Source organism: Abramis brama (assembly GCF_963993115.1).
Source record: "Abramis brama genome assembly, chromosome: 17".
In the NCBI taxonomy this organism is placed as follows: domain Eukaryota; kingdom Metazoa; phylum Chordata; class Actinopteri; order Cypriniformes; family Leuciscidae; genus Abramis; species Abramis brama.
The window spans coordinates 590,001-610,000 of NC_139979.1; the positions used below are offsets into that span (position 1 = coordinate 590,001).

Consider the following 20,000-nt stretch of genomic DNA (forward strand, 5'->3'; position numbering starts at 1 on the left):
GAGTTCTGTTCTGGCATCTGACCCCTGACCCCTGACCTCTGACCTCAGATCTCAGATCAGAGGAATTAAACACTGCAATAATAATCAGTAACACACTAGAGCTGCTGTTTATATGATTCTGTCCTCCGACGATTATGAAAACGATGATCATAATCACAGTGAGTGAGATCACATGTGGTTAGGGGAGGAGCCCTAATGGAGCCCCGCCCCCGCCTGTCCCCGCCCCCCAATTTTACCCATTGTTCATAATTAACCAGCACAAATTGAAATTATAACAGTTGGTAAATCTGATAAATGACAGAGCAGTTCATCACATCAAATATACTCTTTAATGTTATATTTCAAAATTACAAATATACAAAAATTATAAAATATAACAAATTGCTCCGAACAGTTTGGAAAAACAAATCTTTTTGCATTTTGAATGTGTCTAGTCGAAATGGTATAATAGCATAATGATTTATTGTGTGGTGGGACGTTGTGAACAAATGACATATTCGAGTATTAAGGTGTGTGTGTGTGTGTGTGTGTGTGTACACAAGAGTACACACTCCAGCTTATGAGATGTGTTTTGTGTTGTAAGTGTTTGTGTTTGTTAAAATATCTTTTTCCCTGACATCTTTGAAAATACAAATGCAATGGCAATGATTAATGTATGTTTTGACAGGATATGAAATATTACCCAGAGCACTCTGCTTTAATACATGGAGCCTTAATGTAACTAGAAAGACTATTAATACAGTATAAAATATAATTTAAAATAAAATGAAGAAATACATCTTCATTCCTTCCCATACCCACTAACATTCCCCTTAGTTTCAGATAACGTGAGCTAGCCAAACGGAGCCAGAGCTTCTGGTTGCAGAGTAGCTGTAGAGTTTCTGACTGCATCAATAATGATGAATACGAAGGGCATTATATTAAACGTTATAGCCTAAAAATGTTAGACAAGCTTTCTTCCAACGTACCTTCTCCATCACGGCGTGTGTTCGCGCGATGTTGTTGGTTACCTAGTAACGAACGTACGGTGGCCGAGAATGTTCCGTCAACTTCCGTGTGTTGGCGCATCTATGTTGCCTAGTAACGAACGCGATCTGTCCGAGATGCGTGCGCTCACTGCGCTGACGGCGGGAAACTTCGCTCTGTGTGCCCGCGCCTCGTATTATACAACGCTGTATATAAAGCTTGCAGGACAACTTGATTGGCTTTGCCTTTTCAGCGTGAGAAACGCACGGTGTGGCGCGTGAACTGGTTGAATTGCGTGTGTCCCGTCCCCGTTCACTGGTCGCCTGCTAATGACGTAACATCCGCGTTATCCCTGGTTTCCGCTCGTTCTGCCGTAGTAACCATGGCGACAGACGTGGACAACTGCGTTACGTCTAGCGGCGCGCTCACGCTGTTGTTGTTTCGTTCAGACATGATGGATCATGGCAAGCAGAGTTTGGGACAAAAGGAGAGCTAAACTACTGGCGTTTTTGAGATGCCGAGAGCTAGCGTCCGCAGCTAACTCCGACTCGACAGGGACGCGCAAATGTACATAAAACTAATCAATGTTATACAGCTCAACATGATGAAGTGTTAGAATATGATCAGTGTGTTATTCTAATGTTGATCTCGCTCACTGCTAGTCTCATACAGACAAGCTAACACACAGAATAACATTATAACTGAGTTCAACTCAGTTTAGTGTGCTAGTGTAGAGCGAGTGGAGCAGCGCTGCGTTAGCTCACGCGTTTCAGTCGTCTGATAAACTGACCAGTGAGAGTATCATTCAGCACTAGCGGGAACGTTAGTTCGGTAGAGTGAGATGTCCTAGCGTGTGGCGCTGAGATCTGTCTCTCGTTAGCACTCGCGCCCTTCACGCCAGTCATGCTAAACACATCAGTGTATTCACTCATCCATAAACATCATTAGATCCATCGCCATGACGACAAGCTCCATGATTCCGCTTATTCACTGCGTCATCAACATACTCCTGTGTTTCTGTAAGAGGTTAGCGACCGCTAGCGGCGAAGCTAATTACATATTGTAGCTTTAAATACACCAGCAAATGTTGAGATTCGCCCCAGAAATGCAGGCGCTGAAAATATAACGCATTCTTTACAGTCAGTGCAGTTTCACAGACATTTATCACTGATTTACTTCCATAACATTCAGTTCAAGAAACTCCACTGGAAGTTTTTTTTTTTTTTTTTGTTCAATAAATGCAGGATGTTTTCAGTGTGTGAGTGTGTGTGTGTGTGACTGTGAGTGTGTGTGTGTGTGACTGTGAGTGTGTGTGTGTGTGTGTGTGACTGTGAGTGTGTGTGTGTGTGTGTGACTGTGAGTAACTGTGTGATAGTGTGATAGTTTAGCCGCGATCTGAAGGTGTTTATAGAGGCGAGTGACTGTATTAATAACACAGATCTGTGTGTGTGTGTGTGTGTGTGTGTGTGTGTGTGTGTGCAGCTGCAGATGAGCGGATACGAGTCCGAGGGAAACTCTTGGGTTGTGCAGCTCGGGCGTTTGAGGAAGTGGATGTTGAAAGTGCTTAGAAAGAGCCAAATGCAGCGCTGACAGGAAACGCATCACTTCTGAAACAGGAAGTGGAGTTTTCTATTGGAGACACCTGAGGTCGTGTGTGAGTCGGTGACCTGGTGTGTTTAATTCAGGGTGAGTCTTCATGTGACGGCCTCAGATTGGGTTTGGAATAACATATACTCGTAATACTCAATGACAACTCTGAATTATGGCAAATATCCAGTTATGAAAAGTGAAGGAGGCACTTGTGAGAAACCGGAAGTGACAATTGGGACATCATACTGCCTCATGAACTTTGACCCCATGGTCATAAGTCCAGAAAAGTGTGAGTGCACATGGGTCTAGATCAATGCTCTATCGCCTTGCCGCAGTGTGTGTGTGTGTGTGTGTGTGTGTGTGTGTGTGTGTGTTCCTCTGTCCTGCGTCAGCGATCTGTGGATGGATTCACTGCTGCTGTACTTCAGTGTGTGTGTGTGTGTGTGTGTGTGTGTGTTGATCTGTGGATGGATTCACTGCTGCTGTACTTCAGTGTGTGTGTGTGTGTGTGTGTGTGTTGATCTGTGGATGGATTCACTGCTGCTGTACTTCAGTGCTGTTCCTGTGTTTGATGTGACACTCCTGTAAGAGTTCTGCTCAGAATCATGATTCTCTGACTGTGTTTACTTGACATCAAACTGTTTAAGCTCTATACTCTTTACAGACCGTAAAAAAATTAATGTAAACATAACATGATGGTTTCTGTAAATCTGCCAATCTCTACACACGCTGCTATTTCCCAGGAGAATATAGATGCTGCTGTTGGTTATACAATGAGTGTGAGTGAGAGTATATGTTAATGAGTATGGGGTGAGAGTATGGGGTGAGAGTATGGGGTGAGAGTATGGGGTGAGAGTATGGGGTGAGAGTATGGGGTGAGAGTATGGGTGAGAGTATGGGGTGAGAGTATGGGTGAGAGTATGGGTGAGAGTATATGTCAATGAGTGTGAGTATGGGGTGAGAGTATATGTCAATGAGTGTGAGTATGGGTGAGGGTATGGATGAGAGTATGGGTGAGTGAGGGTGTGAGAGTATGGGTGAGACTATGGGTGAGTGAGGGTGTGAGAGTATGGGTGAGTGAGGGTGTGAGAGTATGGGGTGAGAGTATATGTCAATGAGTGTGAGTATGGGTGAGGGTATGGATGAGAGTATGGGTGAGTGAGGGTGTGAGAGTATGGGGTGAGAGTATGGGTGAGTGAGGGTGTGAGAGTATGGGTGAGTGAGGGTGTGAGAGTATATGTTAATGAGTATGGGGTGAGAGTATGGGGTGAGAGTATGGGGTGAGAGTATGGGGTGAGAGTATGGGGTGAGAGTATGGGGTGAGAGTATATGTTAATGAGTATGGGTGAGAGTATGGGGTGAGAGTATATGTTAATGAGTATGGGTGAGACTATGGGGTGAGAGTATGGGTGAGAGTATGGGGTGAGAGTATATGTTAATGAGTTTGGGTGAGACTATGGGGTAAGTGAGGGGGTGAGACTATGGGGTGAGAGTATGGGGTGAGAGTATGGGTGAGTGAGGGTGTGAGAGTATGGGGTGAGAGTATGGGGGTGAGAGTATGGGGGTGAGAGTATGGGGGTGAGAGTATGGGGGTGAGAGTATGGGTGAGAGTATGGGTGAGAGTATGGGTGAGAGTATGGGTGAGTGAGGGTGTGAGAGTATGGGGTGACAGTATGGGGTGAGAGTATGGGGTGAGTGAGGGTGTGAGAGTATGGGTGAGACTATGGGGTGAGACTATGGGGTGAGACTATGGGGTGAGAGTATGGGGTGAGTGAGGGTTTGAGAGTATGGGGTGAGAGTATGGGGTGAGAGTATGGGGTGAGAGTATGGGGTGAGAGTATGGGGTGAGTGAGGGTGTGAGAGTATGGGTGAGACTATGGGGTGAGACTATGGGGTGAGACTATGGGGTGAGAGTATGGGGTGAGAGTATGGGGTGAGAGTATGGGTGAGTGAGGGTGTGAGAGTATGGGTGAGAGTATGGGGTGAGAGTATGGGGTGAGAGTATGGGTGAGTGAGGGTGTGAGAGTATGGGTGTGAGAGTATGGGTGTGAGAGTATGGGGTGAGAGTATGGGGTGAGAGTATGGGGTGAGAGTATGGGTGTGAGAGTATGGGGTGAGAGTATGGGGTGAGAGTATGGGGTGAGAGTATGGGTGTGAGAGTATGGGTGAGTGAGGGTGTGAGAGTATGGGGTGAGTGAGGGTTTGAGAGTATGGGTGTGAGAGTATGGGTGTGAGAGTATGGGTGTGAGAGTATGGGTGTGAGAGTATGGGGTGAGAGTATGGGGTGAGAGTATGGGTGAGTGAGGGTTTGAGAGTATGGGGTGAGAGTATGGGGTGAGAGTATGGGTGAGTGAGGGTTTGAGAGTATGGGGTGAGAGTATGGGGTGAGAGTATGGGTGAGAGTATATGTCAATGAGTGTGAGTATGGGTGAGAGTATATGTCAATGAGTGTGAGTATGGGTGAGAGTATATGTCAATGAGTGTGAGTATGGGTGAGAGTATATGTCAATGAGTGTGAGTATGGGTGAGAGTATATGTCAATGAGTGTGAGCATGGGTGAGAGTATGGGTGAGAGTATATGTCAATGAGTGTGAGTATGGGGTGAGAGTATATGTCAATGAGTGAGTATGGGGTGAGAGTATGGGGTGAGAGTATATGTCAATGAGTGTGAGTATGGGTGAGAGTATGGGGTGAGAGTATATGTCAATGAGTGTGAGTATGGGTGAGAGTATATGTCAATGAGTGTGAGTATGGGTGAGAGTATATGTCAATGAGTGTGAGTATGGGTGAGAGTATGGGTGAGAGTATGGGTGAGAGTATGGGTGAGAGTATGGGTGAGAGTATATGTCAATGAGTGTGAGTATGGGGTGAGAGTATATGTCAATGAGTGTGAGTATGGGGTGAGAGTATATGTCAATGAGTGTGAGTATGGGTGAGAGTATGGGTGAGAGTATATGTCAATGAGTGAGTATGGGTGAGAGTATGGGTGAGAGTATATGTCAATGAGTGTGAGTATGGGGTGAGAGTATATGTCAATGAGTGTGAGTATGGGTGAGAGTATGGGTGAGAGTATGGGTGAGAGTATATGTCAATGAGTGTGAGTATGGGGTGAGAGTATATGTCAATGAGTGTGAGTATGGGTGAGAGTATATGTCAATGAGTGTGAGTATGGGGTGAGAGTATATGTCAATGAGTGTGAGTATGGGTGAGAGTATGGGGTGAGAGTATATGTCAATGAGTGAGAATGGGTGAGAGTATGGGTGAGAGTATATGTCAATGAGTGTGAGTATGGGTGAGAGTATGGGGTGAGAGTATATGTCAATGAGTGTGAGTATGGGTGAGAGTATATGTCAATGGGTGAGAGTATGGGTGAGAGTATGGGTGAGAGTATATGTCAATGAGTGTGAGTATGGGGTGAGAGTATATGTCAATGAGTGTGAGTATGGGTGAGGGTATGGGTGAGTGAGGGTGTGAGAGTATGGGTGAGTGAGGGTGTGAGAGTATGGGTGAGTGAGGGTGTGAGAGTATATGTTAATGAGTATGGGGTGAGAGTATGGGGTGAGAGTATGGGTGAGAGTATGGGGTGAGAGTATATGTTAATGAGTATGGGTGAGACTATGGGGTGAGAGTATGGGTGAGAGTATGGGGTGAGAGTATATGTTAATGAGTATGGGTGAGACTATGGGGTAAGTGAGGGGGTGAGACTATGGGGTGAGAGTATGGGTGAGTGAGGGTGTGAGAGTATGGGGTGAGAGTATGGGGTGAGAGTATGGGGTGAGAGTATGGGGTGAGAGTATGGGGTGAGAGTATGGTGTGAGAGTATGGGGGTGAGAGTATGGGGGTGAGACTATGGGGTGAGACTATGGGGTGAGACTATGGGGTGAGAGTATGGGGTGAGTGAGGGTTTGAGAGTATGGGGTGAGAGTATGGGGTGAGAGTATGGGGTGAGAGTATGGGGTGAGAGTATGGGGTGAGAGTATGGGGTGAGAGTATGGGGTGAGAGTATGGGGTGAGAGTATGGGGTGAGTGAGGGTGTGAGAGTATGGGGTGACAGTATGGGGTGAGAGTATGGGGTGAGTGAGGGTGTGAGAGTATGGGTGAGACTATGGGGTGAGACTATGGGGTGAGAGTATGGGGTGAGAGTATGGGTGAGTGAGGGTGTGAGAGTATGGGTGTGAGAGTATGGGTGTGAGAGTATGGGGTGAGAGTATGGGGTGAGAGTATGGGTGTGAGAGTATGGGTGAGTGAGGGTGTGAGAGTATGGGGTGAGAGTATGGGTGAGTGAGGGTGTGAGAGTATGGGGTGACAGTATGGGGTGAGAGTATGGGGTGAGAGTATGGGGTGAGAGTATGGGTGTGAGAGTATGGGTGAGTGAGGGTGTGAGAGTATGGGGTGAGAGTATGGGTGAGTGAGGGTGTGAGAGTATGGGGTGACAGTATGGGGTGAGAGTATGGGGTGAGTGAGGGTGTGAGACTATGGGGTGAGACTATGGGGTGAGACTATGGGGTGAGAGTATGGGGTGAGAGTATGGGGTGAGTGAGGGTTTGAGAGTATGGGGTGAGAGTATGGGTGAGTGAGGGTGTGAGAGTATGGGGTGAGAGTATGGGGTGAGAGTATGGGGTGAGAGTATGGGTGAGTGAGGGTGTGAGAGTATGGGTGAGAGTATGGGTGAGTGAGGGTGTGAGAGTATGGGTGAGAGTATGGGTGAGAGTATGGGTGAGGGTGTGAGAGTATGGGTGTGAGAGTATGGGTGTGAGTATGGGTGAGAGTATGGGGTGAGAGTATGGGGGTGAGAGTATGGGGGTGAGAGTATGGGGTGAGAGTATGGGTGTGAGAGTATGGGTGTGAGAGTATGGGTGTGAGAGTATGGGGTGAGAGTATGGGGTGAGAGTATGGGTGAGTGAGGGTGTGAGAGTATGGGTGAGAGTATGGGGTGAGAGTATGGGTGTGAGAGTATGGGGTGAGAATATGGGTGTGAGAGTATGGGTGTGAGAGTATGGGTGTGAGAGTATGGGTGAGAGTATGGGGTGAGAGTATGGGTGTGAGAGTATGGGTGTGAGAGTATGGGGTGAGACTATGGGGTGAGAGTATGGGTGAGTGAGGGTGTGAGAGTATGGGTGAGAGTATGGGGTGAGAGTATGGGTGTGAGAGTATGGGGTGAGAGTATGGGTGTGAGAGTATGGGGTGAGAGTATGGGGTGAGAGTATGGGTGAGTGAGGGTGTGAGAGTATGGGTGAGAGTATGGGGTGAGAGTATGGGTGTGAGAGTATGGGGTGAGAGTATGGGTGTGAGAGTATGGGTGTGAGAGTATGGGTGTGAGAGTATGGGTGTGAGAGTATGGGGTGAGAGTATGGGGTGAGAGTATGGGTGAGTGAGGGTGTGAGAGTATGGGTGAGTGAGGGTGTGAGAGTATGGGTGTGAGAGTATGGGTGTGAGAGTATGGGTGTGAGAGTATGGGGGTGAGAGTATGGGGTGAGAGTATGGGGTGAGAGTATGGGGTGAGAGTATGGGGTGAGAGTATGGGGTGAGAGTATATGTTAATGAGTATGGGTGAGACTATGGGGTGAGAGTATGGGGTGAGAGTATGGGGTGAGAGTATGGGGTGAGAGTATGGGGTGAGAGTATGGGGTGAGAGTATGGGGTGAGAGTATATGTTAATGAGTATGGGGTGAGAGTATGGGGTGAGAGTATGGGGTGAGAGTATGGGTGAGAGTATGGGGTGAGAGTATGGGGTGAGAGTATGGGGTGTGAGTATGGGTGAGAGTATGGGTGAGAGTATGGGTGAGAGTATATGTCAATGAGTGTGAGTATGGGGTGAGAGTATATGTCAATGAGTGTGAGTATGGGTGAGGGTATGGATGAGAGTATGGGTGAGTGAGGGTGTGAGAGTATGGGTGAGACTATGGGTGAGTGAGGGTGTGAGAGTATGGGTGAGTGAGGGTGTGAGAGTATGGGGTGAGAGTATATGTCAATGAGTGTGAGTATGGGTGAGGGTATGGATGAGAGTATGGGTGAGTGAGGGTGTGAGAGTATGGGGTGAGAGTATGGGTGAGTGAGGGTGTGAGAGTATGGGTGAGTGAGGGTGTGAGAGTATATGTTAATGAGTATGGGGTGAGAGTATGGGGTGAGAGTATGGGGTGAGAGTATGGGGTGAGAGTATATGTTAATGAGTATGGGTGAGAGTATGGGGTGAGAGTATATGTTAATGAGTATGGGTGAGACTATGGGGTGAGAGTATGGGTGAGAGTATGGGGTGAGAGTATATGTTAATGAGTTTGGGTGAGACTATGGGGTAAGTGAGGGGGTGAGACTATGGGGTGAGAGTATGGGGTGAGAGTATGGGTGAGTGAGGGTGTGAGAGTATGGGGTGAGAGTATGGGGGTGAGAGTATGGGGGTGAGAGTATGGGGGTGAGAGTATGGGGGTGAGAGTATGGGTGAGAGTATGGGTGAGAGTATGGGTGAGAGTATGGGTGAGTGAGGGTGTGAGAGTATGGGGTGACAGTATGGGGTGAGAGTATGGGGTGAGTGAGGGTGTGAGAGTATGGGTGAGACTATGGGGTGAGACTATGGGGTGAGACTATGGGGTGAGAGTATGGGGTGAGTGAGGGTTTGAGAGTATGGGGTGAGAGTATGGGGTGAGAGTATGGGGTGAGAGTATGGGGTGAGTGAGGGTGTGAGAGTATGGGTGAGACTATGGGGTGAGACTATGGGGTGAGACTATGGGGTGAGAGTATGGGGTGAGAGTATGGGGTGAGAGTATGGGTGAGTGAGGGTGTGAGAGTATGGGTGAGAGTATGGGGTGAGAGTATGGGGTGAGAGTATGGGTGAGTGAGGGTGTGAGAGTATGGGTGTGAGAGTATGGGGTGAGAGTATGGGGTGAGAGTATGGGGTGAGAGTATGGGTGTGAGAGTATGGGGTGAGAGTATGGGGTGAGAGTATGGGGTGAGAGTATGGGTGTGAGAGTATGGGTGAGTGAGGGTGTGAGAGTATGGGGTGAGTGAGGGTTTGAGAGTATGGGTGTGAGAGTATGGGTGTGAGAGTATGGGTGTGAGAGTATGGGTGTGAGAGTATGGGGTGAGAGTATGGGGTGAGAGTATGGGTGAGTGAGGGTTTGAGAGTATGGGGTGAGAGTATGGGGTGAGAGTATGGGTGAGTGAGGGTTTGAGAGTATGGGGTGAGAGTATGGGGTGAGAGTATGGGTGAGAGTATATGTCAATGAGTGTGAGTATGGGTGAGAGTATATGTCAATGAGTGTGAGTATGGGTGAGAGTATATGTCAATGAGTGTGAGTATGGGTGAGAGTATATGTCAATGAGTGTGAGTATGGGTGAGAGTATATGTCAATGAGTGTGAGCATGGGTGAGAGTATGGGTGAGAGTATATGTCAATGAGTGTGAGTATGGGGTGAGAGTATATGTCAATGAGTGAGTATGGGGTGAGAGTATGGGGTGAGAGTATATGTCAATGAGTGTGAGTATGGGTGAGAGTATGGGGTGAGAGTATATGTCAATGAGTGTGAGTATGGGTGAGAGTATATGTCAATGAGTGTGAGTATGGGTGAGAGTATATGTCAATGAGTGTGAGTATGGGTGAGAGTATGGGTGAGAGTATGGGTGAGAGTATGGGTGAGAGTATGGGTGAGAGTATATGTCAATGAGTGTGAGTATGGGGTGAGAGTATATGTCAATGAGTGTGAGTATGGGGTGAGAGTATATGTCAATGAGTGTGAGTATGGGTGAGAGTATGGGTGAGAGTATATGTCAATGAGTGAGTATGGGTGAGAGTATGGGTGAGAGTATATGTCAATGAGTGTGAGTATGGGGTGAGAGTATATGTCAATGAGTGTGAGTATGGGTGAGAGTATGGGTGAGAGTATGGGTGAGAGTATATGTCAATGAGTGTGAGTATGGGGTGAGAGTATATGTCAATGAGTGTGAGTATGGGTGAGAGTATATGTCAATGAGTGTGAGTATGGGGTGAGAGTATATGTCAATGAGTGTGAGTATGGGTGAGAGTATGGGGTGAGAGTATATGTCAATGAGTGAGAATGGGTGAGAGTATGGGTGAGAGTATATGTCAATGAGTGTGAGTATGGGTGAGAGTATGGGGTGAGAGTATATGTCAATGAGTGTGAGTATGGGTGAGAGTATATGTCAATGGGTGAGAGTATGGGTGAGAGTATGGGTGAGAGTATATGTCAATGAGTGTGAGTATGGGGTGAGAGTATATGTCAATGAGTGTGAGTATGGGTGAGGGTATGGGTGAGTGAGGGTGTGAGAGTATGGGTGAGTGAGGGTGTGAGAGTATGGGTGAGTGAGGGTGTGAGAGTATATGTTAATGAGTATGGGGTGAGAGTATGGGGTGAGAGTATGGGTGAGAGTATGGGGTGAGAGTATATGTTAATGAGTATGGGTGAGACTATGGGGTGAGAGTATGGGTGAGAGTATGGGGTGAGAGTATATGTTAATGAGTATGGGTGAGACTATGGGGTAAGTGAGGGGGTGAGACTATGGGGTGAGAGTATGGGTGAGTGAGGGTGTGAGAGTATGGGGTGAGAGTATGGGGTGAGAGTATGGGGTGAGAGTATGGGGTGAGAGTATGGGGTGAGAGTATGGTGTGAGAGTATGGGGGTGAGAGTATGGGGGTGAGACTATGGGGTGAGACTATGGGGTGAGACTATGGGGTGAGAGTATGGGGTGAGTGAGGGTTTGAGAGTATGGGGTGAGAGTATGGGGTGAGAGTATGGGGTGAGAGTATGGGGTGAGAGTATGGGGTGAGTGAGGGTGTGAGAGTATGGGGTGACAGTATGGGGTGAGAGTATGGGGTGAGTGAGGGTGTGAGAGTATGGGTGAGACTATGGGGTGAGACTATGGGGTGAGAGTATGGGGTGAGAGTATGGGGTGAGAGTATGGGTGAGTGAGGGTGTGAGAGTATGGGTGTGAGAGTATGGGTGTGAGAGTATGGGGTGAGAGTATGGGGTGAGAGTATGGGTGTGAGAGTATGGGTGAGTGAGGGTGTGAGAGTATGGGGTGAGAGTATGGGTGAGTGAGGGTGTGATAGTATGGGGTGACAGTATGGGGTGAGAGTATGGGGTGAGAGTATGGGGTGAGAGTATGGGTGTGAGAGTATGGGTGAGTGAGGGTGTGAGAGTATGGGGTGAGAGTATGGGTGAGTGAGGGTGTGAGAGTATGGGGTGACAGTATGGGGTGAGAGTATGGGGTGAGTGAGGGTGTGAGACTATGGGGTGAGACTATGGGGTGAGACTATGGGGTGAGAGTATGGGGTGAGAGTATGGGGTGAGTGAGGGTTTGAGAGTATGGGGTGAGAGTATGGGTGAGTGAGGGTGTGAGAGTATGGGGTGAGAGTATGGGGTGAGAGTATGGGGTGAGAGTATGGGTGAGTGAGGGTGTGAGAGTATGGGTGAGAGTATGGGTGAGTGAGGGTGTGAGAGTATGGGTGAGAGTATGGGTGAGAGTATGGGTGAGGGTGTGAGAGTATGGGTGTGAGAGTATGGGTGTGAGTATGGGTGAGAGTATGGGGTGAGAGTATGGGGGTGAGAGTATGGGGGTGAGAGTATGGGGTGAGAGTATGGGTGTGAGAGTATGGGTGTGAGAGTATGGTGTGAGAGTATGGGTGTGAGAGTATGGGTGTGAGAGTATGGGTGTGAGAGTATGGGGTGAGAGTATGGGGTGAGAGTATGGGGTGAGAGTATGGGTGAGTGAGGGTGTGAGAGTATGGGTGAGAGTATGGGGTGAGAGTATGGGTGTGAGAGTATGGGGTGAGAATATGGGTGTGAGAGTATGGGTGTGAGAGTATGGGTGTGAGAGTATGGGTGAGAGTATGGGGTGAGAGTATGGGTGTGAGAGTATGGGTGTGAGAGTATGGGGTGAGACTATGGGGTGAGAGTATGGGTGAGTGAGGGTGTGAGAGTATGGGTGAGAGTATGGGGTGAGAGTATGGGTGTGAGAGTATGGGGTGAGAGTATGGGTGTGAGAGTATGGGGTGAGAGTATGGGGTGAGAGTATGGGTGAGTGAGGGTGTGAGAGTATGGGTGAGAGTATGGGGTGAGAGTATGGGTGTGAGAGTATGGGGTGAGAGTATGGGTGTGAGAGTATGGGTGTGAGAGTATGGGTGTGAGAGTATGGGGTGAGAGTATGGGGTGAGAGTATGGGTGAGTGAGGGTGTGAGAGTATGGGAGAGTATGGGTGTGAGAGTATGGGTGTGAGAGTATGGGTGTGAGAGTATGGGGGTGAGAGTATGGGGTGAGAGTATGGGGTGAGAGTATGGGGTGAGAGTATGGGGTGAGAGTATGGGGTGAGAGTATATGTTAATGAGTATGGGTGAGACTATGGGGTGAGAGTATGGGTGAGTGAGGGTATGAGAGTATGGGTGGGAATATGGGTGAGAGTATATGTTAATGAGTGTGAGTCTGCGATGAGTATGGGTGAGAGTATGAGTGTGCGTGGGTATGAGTGTGAGTATGAATGTGTGTGTGAGTGAGTATGAGTGTGTGAGTTTGAGTGTGTGTGAATGTGAGTATGAGTGTGAGTGTTTGAGTGTGAGTATGAATGTGTGTGTGAGTGAGTGTATTTGTGTGTGTGTATGTATGAGTGTGAGTATGAGTGTGTGTGAGTGTTTCAGTGTGAGTGTGTGTGTGAGTATGATGGGGTTTTTTTTCATTTATTTTGAACAGATGTTTAGTGCAAATTACAGTTTGTTCCACCTCACAGCATTCAGTCTCCCTGAGGTAGTTGTGCAGTGCAGCCTCATATAGAATAATAAAAATAAAACTTGTGCAGAGATTAGTTTACACTCCTGTAGTGTGTTCCTGCTGAGCTCTGGTGATTGACAGGTCTGGATGATGTGCTCTGCCCTCTACCCCTCATTATAACAGCGGAAACCACTTAAAGTACTCCGTCATTTATGGTCATACAGATAAGAGTAATGCATCGATCGTTCAAGATTTCAAGGGTCTGTTATTATTTGTGTACAGTACACTCACAATAACAACAAATCATTGTGCATTTGTAAAACAAACAGGATGCCGATTTCTGTCGTCCCAGTTCCCTCTCAGTGAAGTTTGTGGAGCGCGTAAAAAAATTATTGAAACTCAGAGTATAAGCTACTAGCAAACTCTTGAGTGCTTATGAAATGTTGTTTTGTGTTGGTGCGTAAATCGTCTGTTCTTCTACTCGTTTTCCTCTTGTAGTGGTTAGCAAACAGCATTGCATTACCGTGCACCCCCTTCTGGACTGGAGTGTGTATCGCGTCTGACTGCATGAACCCAACCGTGAATACATGTACTGTTACACCGCTAATTTATATATACATATGTATGCAAATGTGTGTCTGTATATAGTATGTGTGTGTGTGTGTGTGTATATATATATATATATATATATATATATATATATATATATATAAATTTGTTATACTGAGATGTACTTCACAATATGGAAGAAAATATTTGTCATTAATTAAATGTAAATATTTCGATAAATATTTTATTATGAACATAATTAATAACATTTAATTAAAATAATTCAATGAAATAATTAAAATAATTAAGTTTCAAGAACTGAGTTTTCCAGTAGGTCATAATTGTTTTTTTTAAAACTAAATGTAGTTATTTTTTTACAAAAAAAAAAGTTTCTCCCTGATAAAATATTTTAGAGCTTGACGTAACTAGAAAAAAAGTATGTTTAATATAGAAATACCAATGACTTTTGAATATTTGATTAATTTCCATGACTTTTCCAGGTCTATAAATCTCACACTGTTCCCTCGTATTGCAGACCGTGAGAGTCCTGGTTCTGGAATAAAAATGACTTAACATTAGAAATATGATAGACTGATTTTACATGGTTTAAGTTTGTTTACTCAGACGTCACTGTGTGTGTGTTTCTCAGTGTGTGTTTCTGCCGGAAACGTTTCTTCTGGTCTGATTTGTGAGCAGTTGTGGAGGAAGTGAACGCGCAATCTGTTGTTTCCTCAGTTCCTGCACGTGTTCTCGCTGAAACACTCGTGTTCGTGGGTTTACTGATGAGAGATAGTGAGAGTTTCACCGGGTCGTTTCTTCTCTTCATCAGATCGAGCTCGTGTCGCTCTCGTTTCTCTCGCTGACTGTGATTCGGGTTGATGATATCAAACGTCACATGACCTCAGATCGGCGAGGAACAGTGAACATCTGTCCAGGTGAGCAGAGGTTTGATGGGATGTTTGATTAAATCCTCAGTTCTCCCGGTTTCTTCCCACGACGGGATGTCCGGTTCTGAGGCCGTTGCCGTGACGACCTGCGTGTGTTTTGTGGATGTGAATCCCTGAGTGTGACGGATGCAGTTCAGGCTGTCATCAGGTGTCCTGCACGGTGACCTTTGACCCGTGTGGTGCAGATCAGACAGATGTGTGTGTGTGTTTGAGAGGAGAGTGTGTGTGTATGAGAGAGAGAGTGTGTGTAAGTGTGTGTAAGTGTGTGTGTGTGTGAGAGTGTGTTTGAGAGGAGAGTGTGTGAGAGTATGTGTGTGTGTGTGTTTGTTATTGTGATTTTTGAGGACAGAAATGTGTATAATGACATGGGTATTACACTGGTGTTACAACATGAACGTGATTTATCTGAACATTTCCTGAGTCCCCATACTAAACAGTGTTTTATTAAATATGTAATGATGCATAAAGTTTCCTGTGATGGGTAGGGTTAGTGAGTGTGTGTGTGTGTGTGTGTGTGTGTGTGTGTGTGTGTGTGATGGGTAGGCTTAGGGGTCGGGTTAGTGAGTGTGTGTGTGTGTGTGTGTGTGTGTGTGTGTGATGGGTAGGTTTAGGGGTCAGGTTAGTGAGTGTGTGTGAGAGAGAGAGAGAGAGAGAGAGAGTGTGTGCGTGTGCGTGTGTGTGTGTGTGTGAGAGTAAGCAACAACTTACTTAATTTTGATTTATTTGTCCAGAAAACAATACATAATATCTTATGGCACTTTACTCATCTAGTAAATGCTTCTTGATTTAAGAATATTTAGATATTCGGACTGGAAACACTGAGTAAGAAGAGCATTTTTTGCAGTGTATTCTTAAATGATGAAAGTTGCATGATCTCCATTGATTAGCCCTGCGTTGTAAGGGAGTGTGTGTTTCTGCAGTGGTGTGTAACGGAGTGTGTGTGTGTCTGCAGTGGTGTTGTAACGGAGTGTGTGTGTCTGCAGTGGTGTGTAACGGAGTGTGTGTGTGTGTGTCTGCAGTGGTGTGTAACGGAGTGTGTGTGTGTGTGTGTCTGCAGTGGTGTGTAACGGAGTGTGTGTGTCTGCAGTGGTGTGTAACGGAGTGTGTGTGTGTCTGCAGTGGTGTTTAGACCGGCGTGATGACGGAGGAGCGATGTCCGCAGCTGGTGGATTACTTCGTGGTGGCGGGTCTGGCGAGCGACTCCTCCCCGCGGGTCGAGGAGGGTCATCAGAGGGGCGTTCGGGCGCTGCAGCCCGTCACAGACCTCGCGGTGATCGCCCGAGGGCTCGGAGAGGACGTCCCCGAGGGCTTCACATGCATCGAGAAAACACAAGCCGGCCACCCGGCGGAGCTGAGCGCAGGACTGATGAACAACACACACATGTTCCTGTGCTACAGGAGAGGATACGACAAGCCTCCGATCGTAGAGCTCGGGTGAGACACACTGAAAACTCTAGAAAAACTGAACATTTTCGATTGAAAATAATATGGCAATATGTACGTTTTTTACCAGAGGTCGCATTTTCAAAACAATAACAAAGACGAAGCTTGATGATGCTATGAAGTCAAGTCAAGTTTATTTATATAGCGCTTTTCACAATACAGATTGTATCAAAGCAGCTTCACAGTATTAAATTAAAATAATACACCAATGCTTGTTTCTAGTGGAAAATGTCCACGTTTGGTAATGCTGATCAATAGTATTGTTGATTGATTAATTAAATTAAATATCACCAAGGATATTGGATATTGGAGATGAAGGAGAGTGGAACTATGGGAGATGTCGTTTTCACCATCCAGAGATGTGTGGAATTCACGAATCATATAAATTATATATCAGCTAATAAATTACTTTTTGTAATTCCTGTACGCTTGGTCACACTAGTTTATGTCATCGTAATGAATTAGCAGCAAGGAACGTGAGATGTAATGCTATTAGCTTTTTACTGATATGCGACTGCTTGTCAGATGATGTGGTGGGTTAATGCTGCGCAGTTTTACACGTTTAAAACAATCCTACTACAAGTAATGTAATGGCTAAATATTTTCGAAAACGGCATATATATTTACAGTGGGGAAAATAAGTATTTGAACACCCTGCTATTTTGCAAGTTCTCCCACTTGGAAATCATGGAGGGGTCTGAGATTGTCATCGTAGGTGCATGTCCACTGTGAGAGACATAATCTAAAAAAAAAAATCCAGAAATCACAATGTATGATTGGTTATTAAATATTAACATTGATTTTCTCAGGTGTTCAAATACTTATTTGCAGCTGTATCATACAAATAAATAGTTAAAAAATCATACATTGTGATTTCTGGATTTTTTTTTTTTAGATTATGTCTCTCACAGTGGACATGCACCTACGATGACAATTTCAGACCCCTCCATGATTTCCAAGTGGGAGAACTTGCAAAATAGCAGGGTGTTCAAATACTTATTTTCCTCACTGTATATATATATATAATATATGGTTTCTACAAGCGGAGACCGAGGATAACGCGGATATTACGTCATTGATTTGCGACTATGACAAGGGGTGAGACATTATTTAAAAACTGGAATTTCTCTTGATTTACAAATCCTTGGGAACTTTTGGGATACTGTGAGTACACAACTGCAGGAAATATATCACACTGTGCAAGTGGTTTTTGAATATTTTATTACAAAAATCTTACATATTGTACCTTTTAATGAGGAAATACTCAGCAATGGAGTCGACTTATGAATTTACACATGGTTTGTCTTAAAGCAGATTAAAAACACCACATAGACACATAAACAACATTAAAAGCTGGATTTACAACACAGGGGGACTTTAATAAAGGGATGCAAGGAGACATTTACAAGCAAAATAGTTTCATCTATTAGTGTACAATATAGAAACAAATATCCTTAAAGGTCCCATGACATGAAAGCTCATACGGGCGAATCTAGAAATCTTCCCCTTATATCGTCATAAGGTGAAAGGTCACCTCCCCTTTCTCTGCTGGCCCACCCATGAGAATATGAGAATATACCCAGTAGGATGAAAATAATCTTATTTAAACTGTGATTAATATATATACAGAAAGAGATCAAAGAACAATCCCTTTCCAATCGCCCAAGCTGTCAATCACACAATCACACAGCGCGAGTTTATCTGGACACTTGCCAAAACTCGTTATGAAATCAATGACGCTGTTACGCTGCACAACGAAGCTCTTACTGTACTGACCTCATGTTTGCAATGGTGAAATCATTAGTGAGAGTGCAGAAACTGCTGCAATGATAAGATCTTCATTCACACAATCAACAGTCTGTCATCTGCTCAATGCTCATCACTGCAACCTTTCATGTGATGGGAATAGATCTAAATACTTAAAAAACGTATCACGATTCGTTTATCCCGATAGCTGTAATAGTAAAAGCGTATAATAGCTGTAAAAGTATTCGAGAGAGTTCCACATGTAATGCTAGCTATTCCATATGCAAGCATGTCAGCCAATCACAACAGTGGGCGTTTACACTGAAGTCTCACAGCCAATCACAGCAGTGGGCGTTTACACTGAAGTCTCACAGCCAATCACAGCAGTGGGCGTTTACACTGAAGTCTCACAGCCAATCACAGCAGTGGGCGTTTACACTGAAGTCTCACACAGACACGCCCCTTCAAACAGAGTGTTCACATCAGAGGCTAAAATCAGGCTAGGAAAAATGCCTTTTATTTCTTAATTATTAAAAAATTTTATCTTAAAAACATACTAACATTATAAGGGCACCCCAGGAAACATTATAAAATAATAAAATAATCCATGTCATGGGACCTTTAAATCAGTGCACTTACAAAATAAAAAACTCTGCATTTCTCATAATCTAGCTGTCAAATAAACCTGATGAATATTATTGGCTCCTTGATGTATTGATTTGTTCCTGTCTGGATAAAAGCTGCTGAATGCATGAATTATGATTTGTGTTGTTTGTGTGCAGCGTTCTGTACGAGGGCAAGGACCCGGTGCGCGCGGGATGGCACCTGATCGAGACGACCCCGTACAGCCGATCGGCCAGCCTGAGCTCCGGTGGCCCCGGGACACACAGAACCTTCCTGATGTTCCGCCGGGCCCCGGACTCTCAGGCGCTGAACACACTCGGCGTGACCGAGATCTCACTGCTGATGCCCAGCAAGGGCGAGACGGCACCGCACACTTACTGCCGAGTGGACAAGAACCTCAACCCTGGCATGGTGCTGATGATTCACTGATTCACTGATTTACTGATTCATTGATTCATTGATTCACTGATTCACTGATTCATTGATTCACTGATTCACTGATTTTGAGGATTCATTGATTCACTGATTCACTGATTTTGAGGATTCATTGATTCACTGATTCACTAATTAGAGGATTTCCTGATTCAATGATTCACTCAGATCTTTGACTCATTACTCTCATCTTTATTTATTAAGCATATTGCCTCCATATCAAACCATATACACTACCATTCAGAAGTTTGTGGTCAGTGACATTTTTTTAAAGAAATGAATACTTTTATTAAACAATTATAGTCAAACCAAAAGTTATTCAGCCATCAGATATAATTTTTGATATTGTTTCACTAGTGTGATCAGGACACTATAGTTCATTTCTGTAAGTGAGGAGAGCAGAATAAAGTAAACTGACATATTATACCCAAAAACTCTTCATACAGTGAAGATTATACAAATGTAATAATAATACTAATTATTCAGACACTTTGTCAAAACCATGTTTTGCTGAAGTGTGTTGTCTTTAACTGCTAATGCTCTTTTTACACACAGACTGAACACAATGAAGCATTGCTTGGTGATTGGTTGAGCTAAACTGGTATTATCTAATTGTTAAATTTAACAGCTGACAGATATTCAACATAATTCATGTGTGAGACAGTCTAACAGAAGGACGGACAAAACCAGTCAAATATCCTCTGAGTTCATAACTCTGAGTTCTGCTCATATTTTATTACCATTTTCTAAACTATAGCGAATAAACTGAGATAATGTGAGAAATGTTGAAGGAGTCTGAATAAATGTTGGTTTGACTGTATTTCTAAACTTGTAATTGTGAGGTAAAAAAAGTCAGAATTGTGACATAAAATGTTGTAAACAAGCTTCCATACATAAGTGACTCTAAACATAAACATTAAAAAATCCAACCGACCCCAATCTTATAAATGCTAGTGTGTGTTAATAAGCTGTTGATTTAAACGAGTGTGTT

The 20,000-nt window shown here is 45.1% G+C and overlaps 1 protein-coding gene across 6 annotated transcripts in view; it reads left to right on the forward strand.

The window, feature by feature from the left end:
* Positions 1 to 20,000, forward strand: part of dennd4b (DENN/MADD domain containing 4B) — a 53,192-nt gene that overhangs the window by 3,229 nt on the left and 29,963 nt on the right. The window contains exons 2-5 of one of the 6 annotated variants that reach the window (XM_084088213.1): positions 2,449 to 2,652; positions 14,647 to 14,752; positions 15,884 to 16,198; positions 18,736 to 18,988. In XM_084088213.1, the coding sequence (XP_083944339.1) occupies positions 15,903 to 16,198; positions 18,736 to 18,988 (549 nt within the window). In that variant the 5' untranslated portion in view covers positions 2,449 to 2,652; positions 14,647 to 14,752; positions 15,884 to 15,902. Of the gene's footprint in view, positions 1 to 2,448; positions 2,653 to 2,824; positions 2,846 to 14,466; positions 14,753 to 15,883; positions 16,199 to 18,735; positions 18,989 to 20,000 lie in introns of those variants that run through there. The other 5 variants (XM_084088215.1, XM_084088212.1, XM_084088214.1 and 2 more) reach the window with 5 other exon arrangements.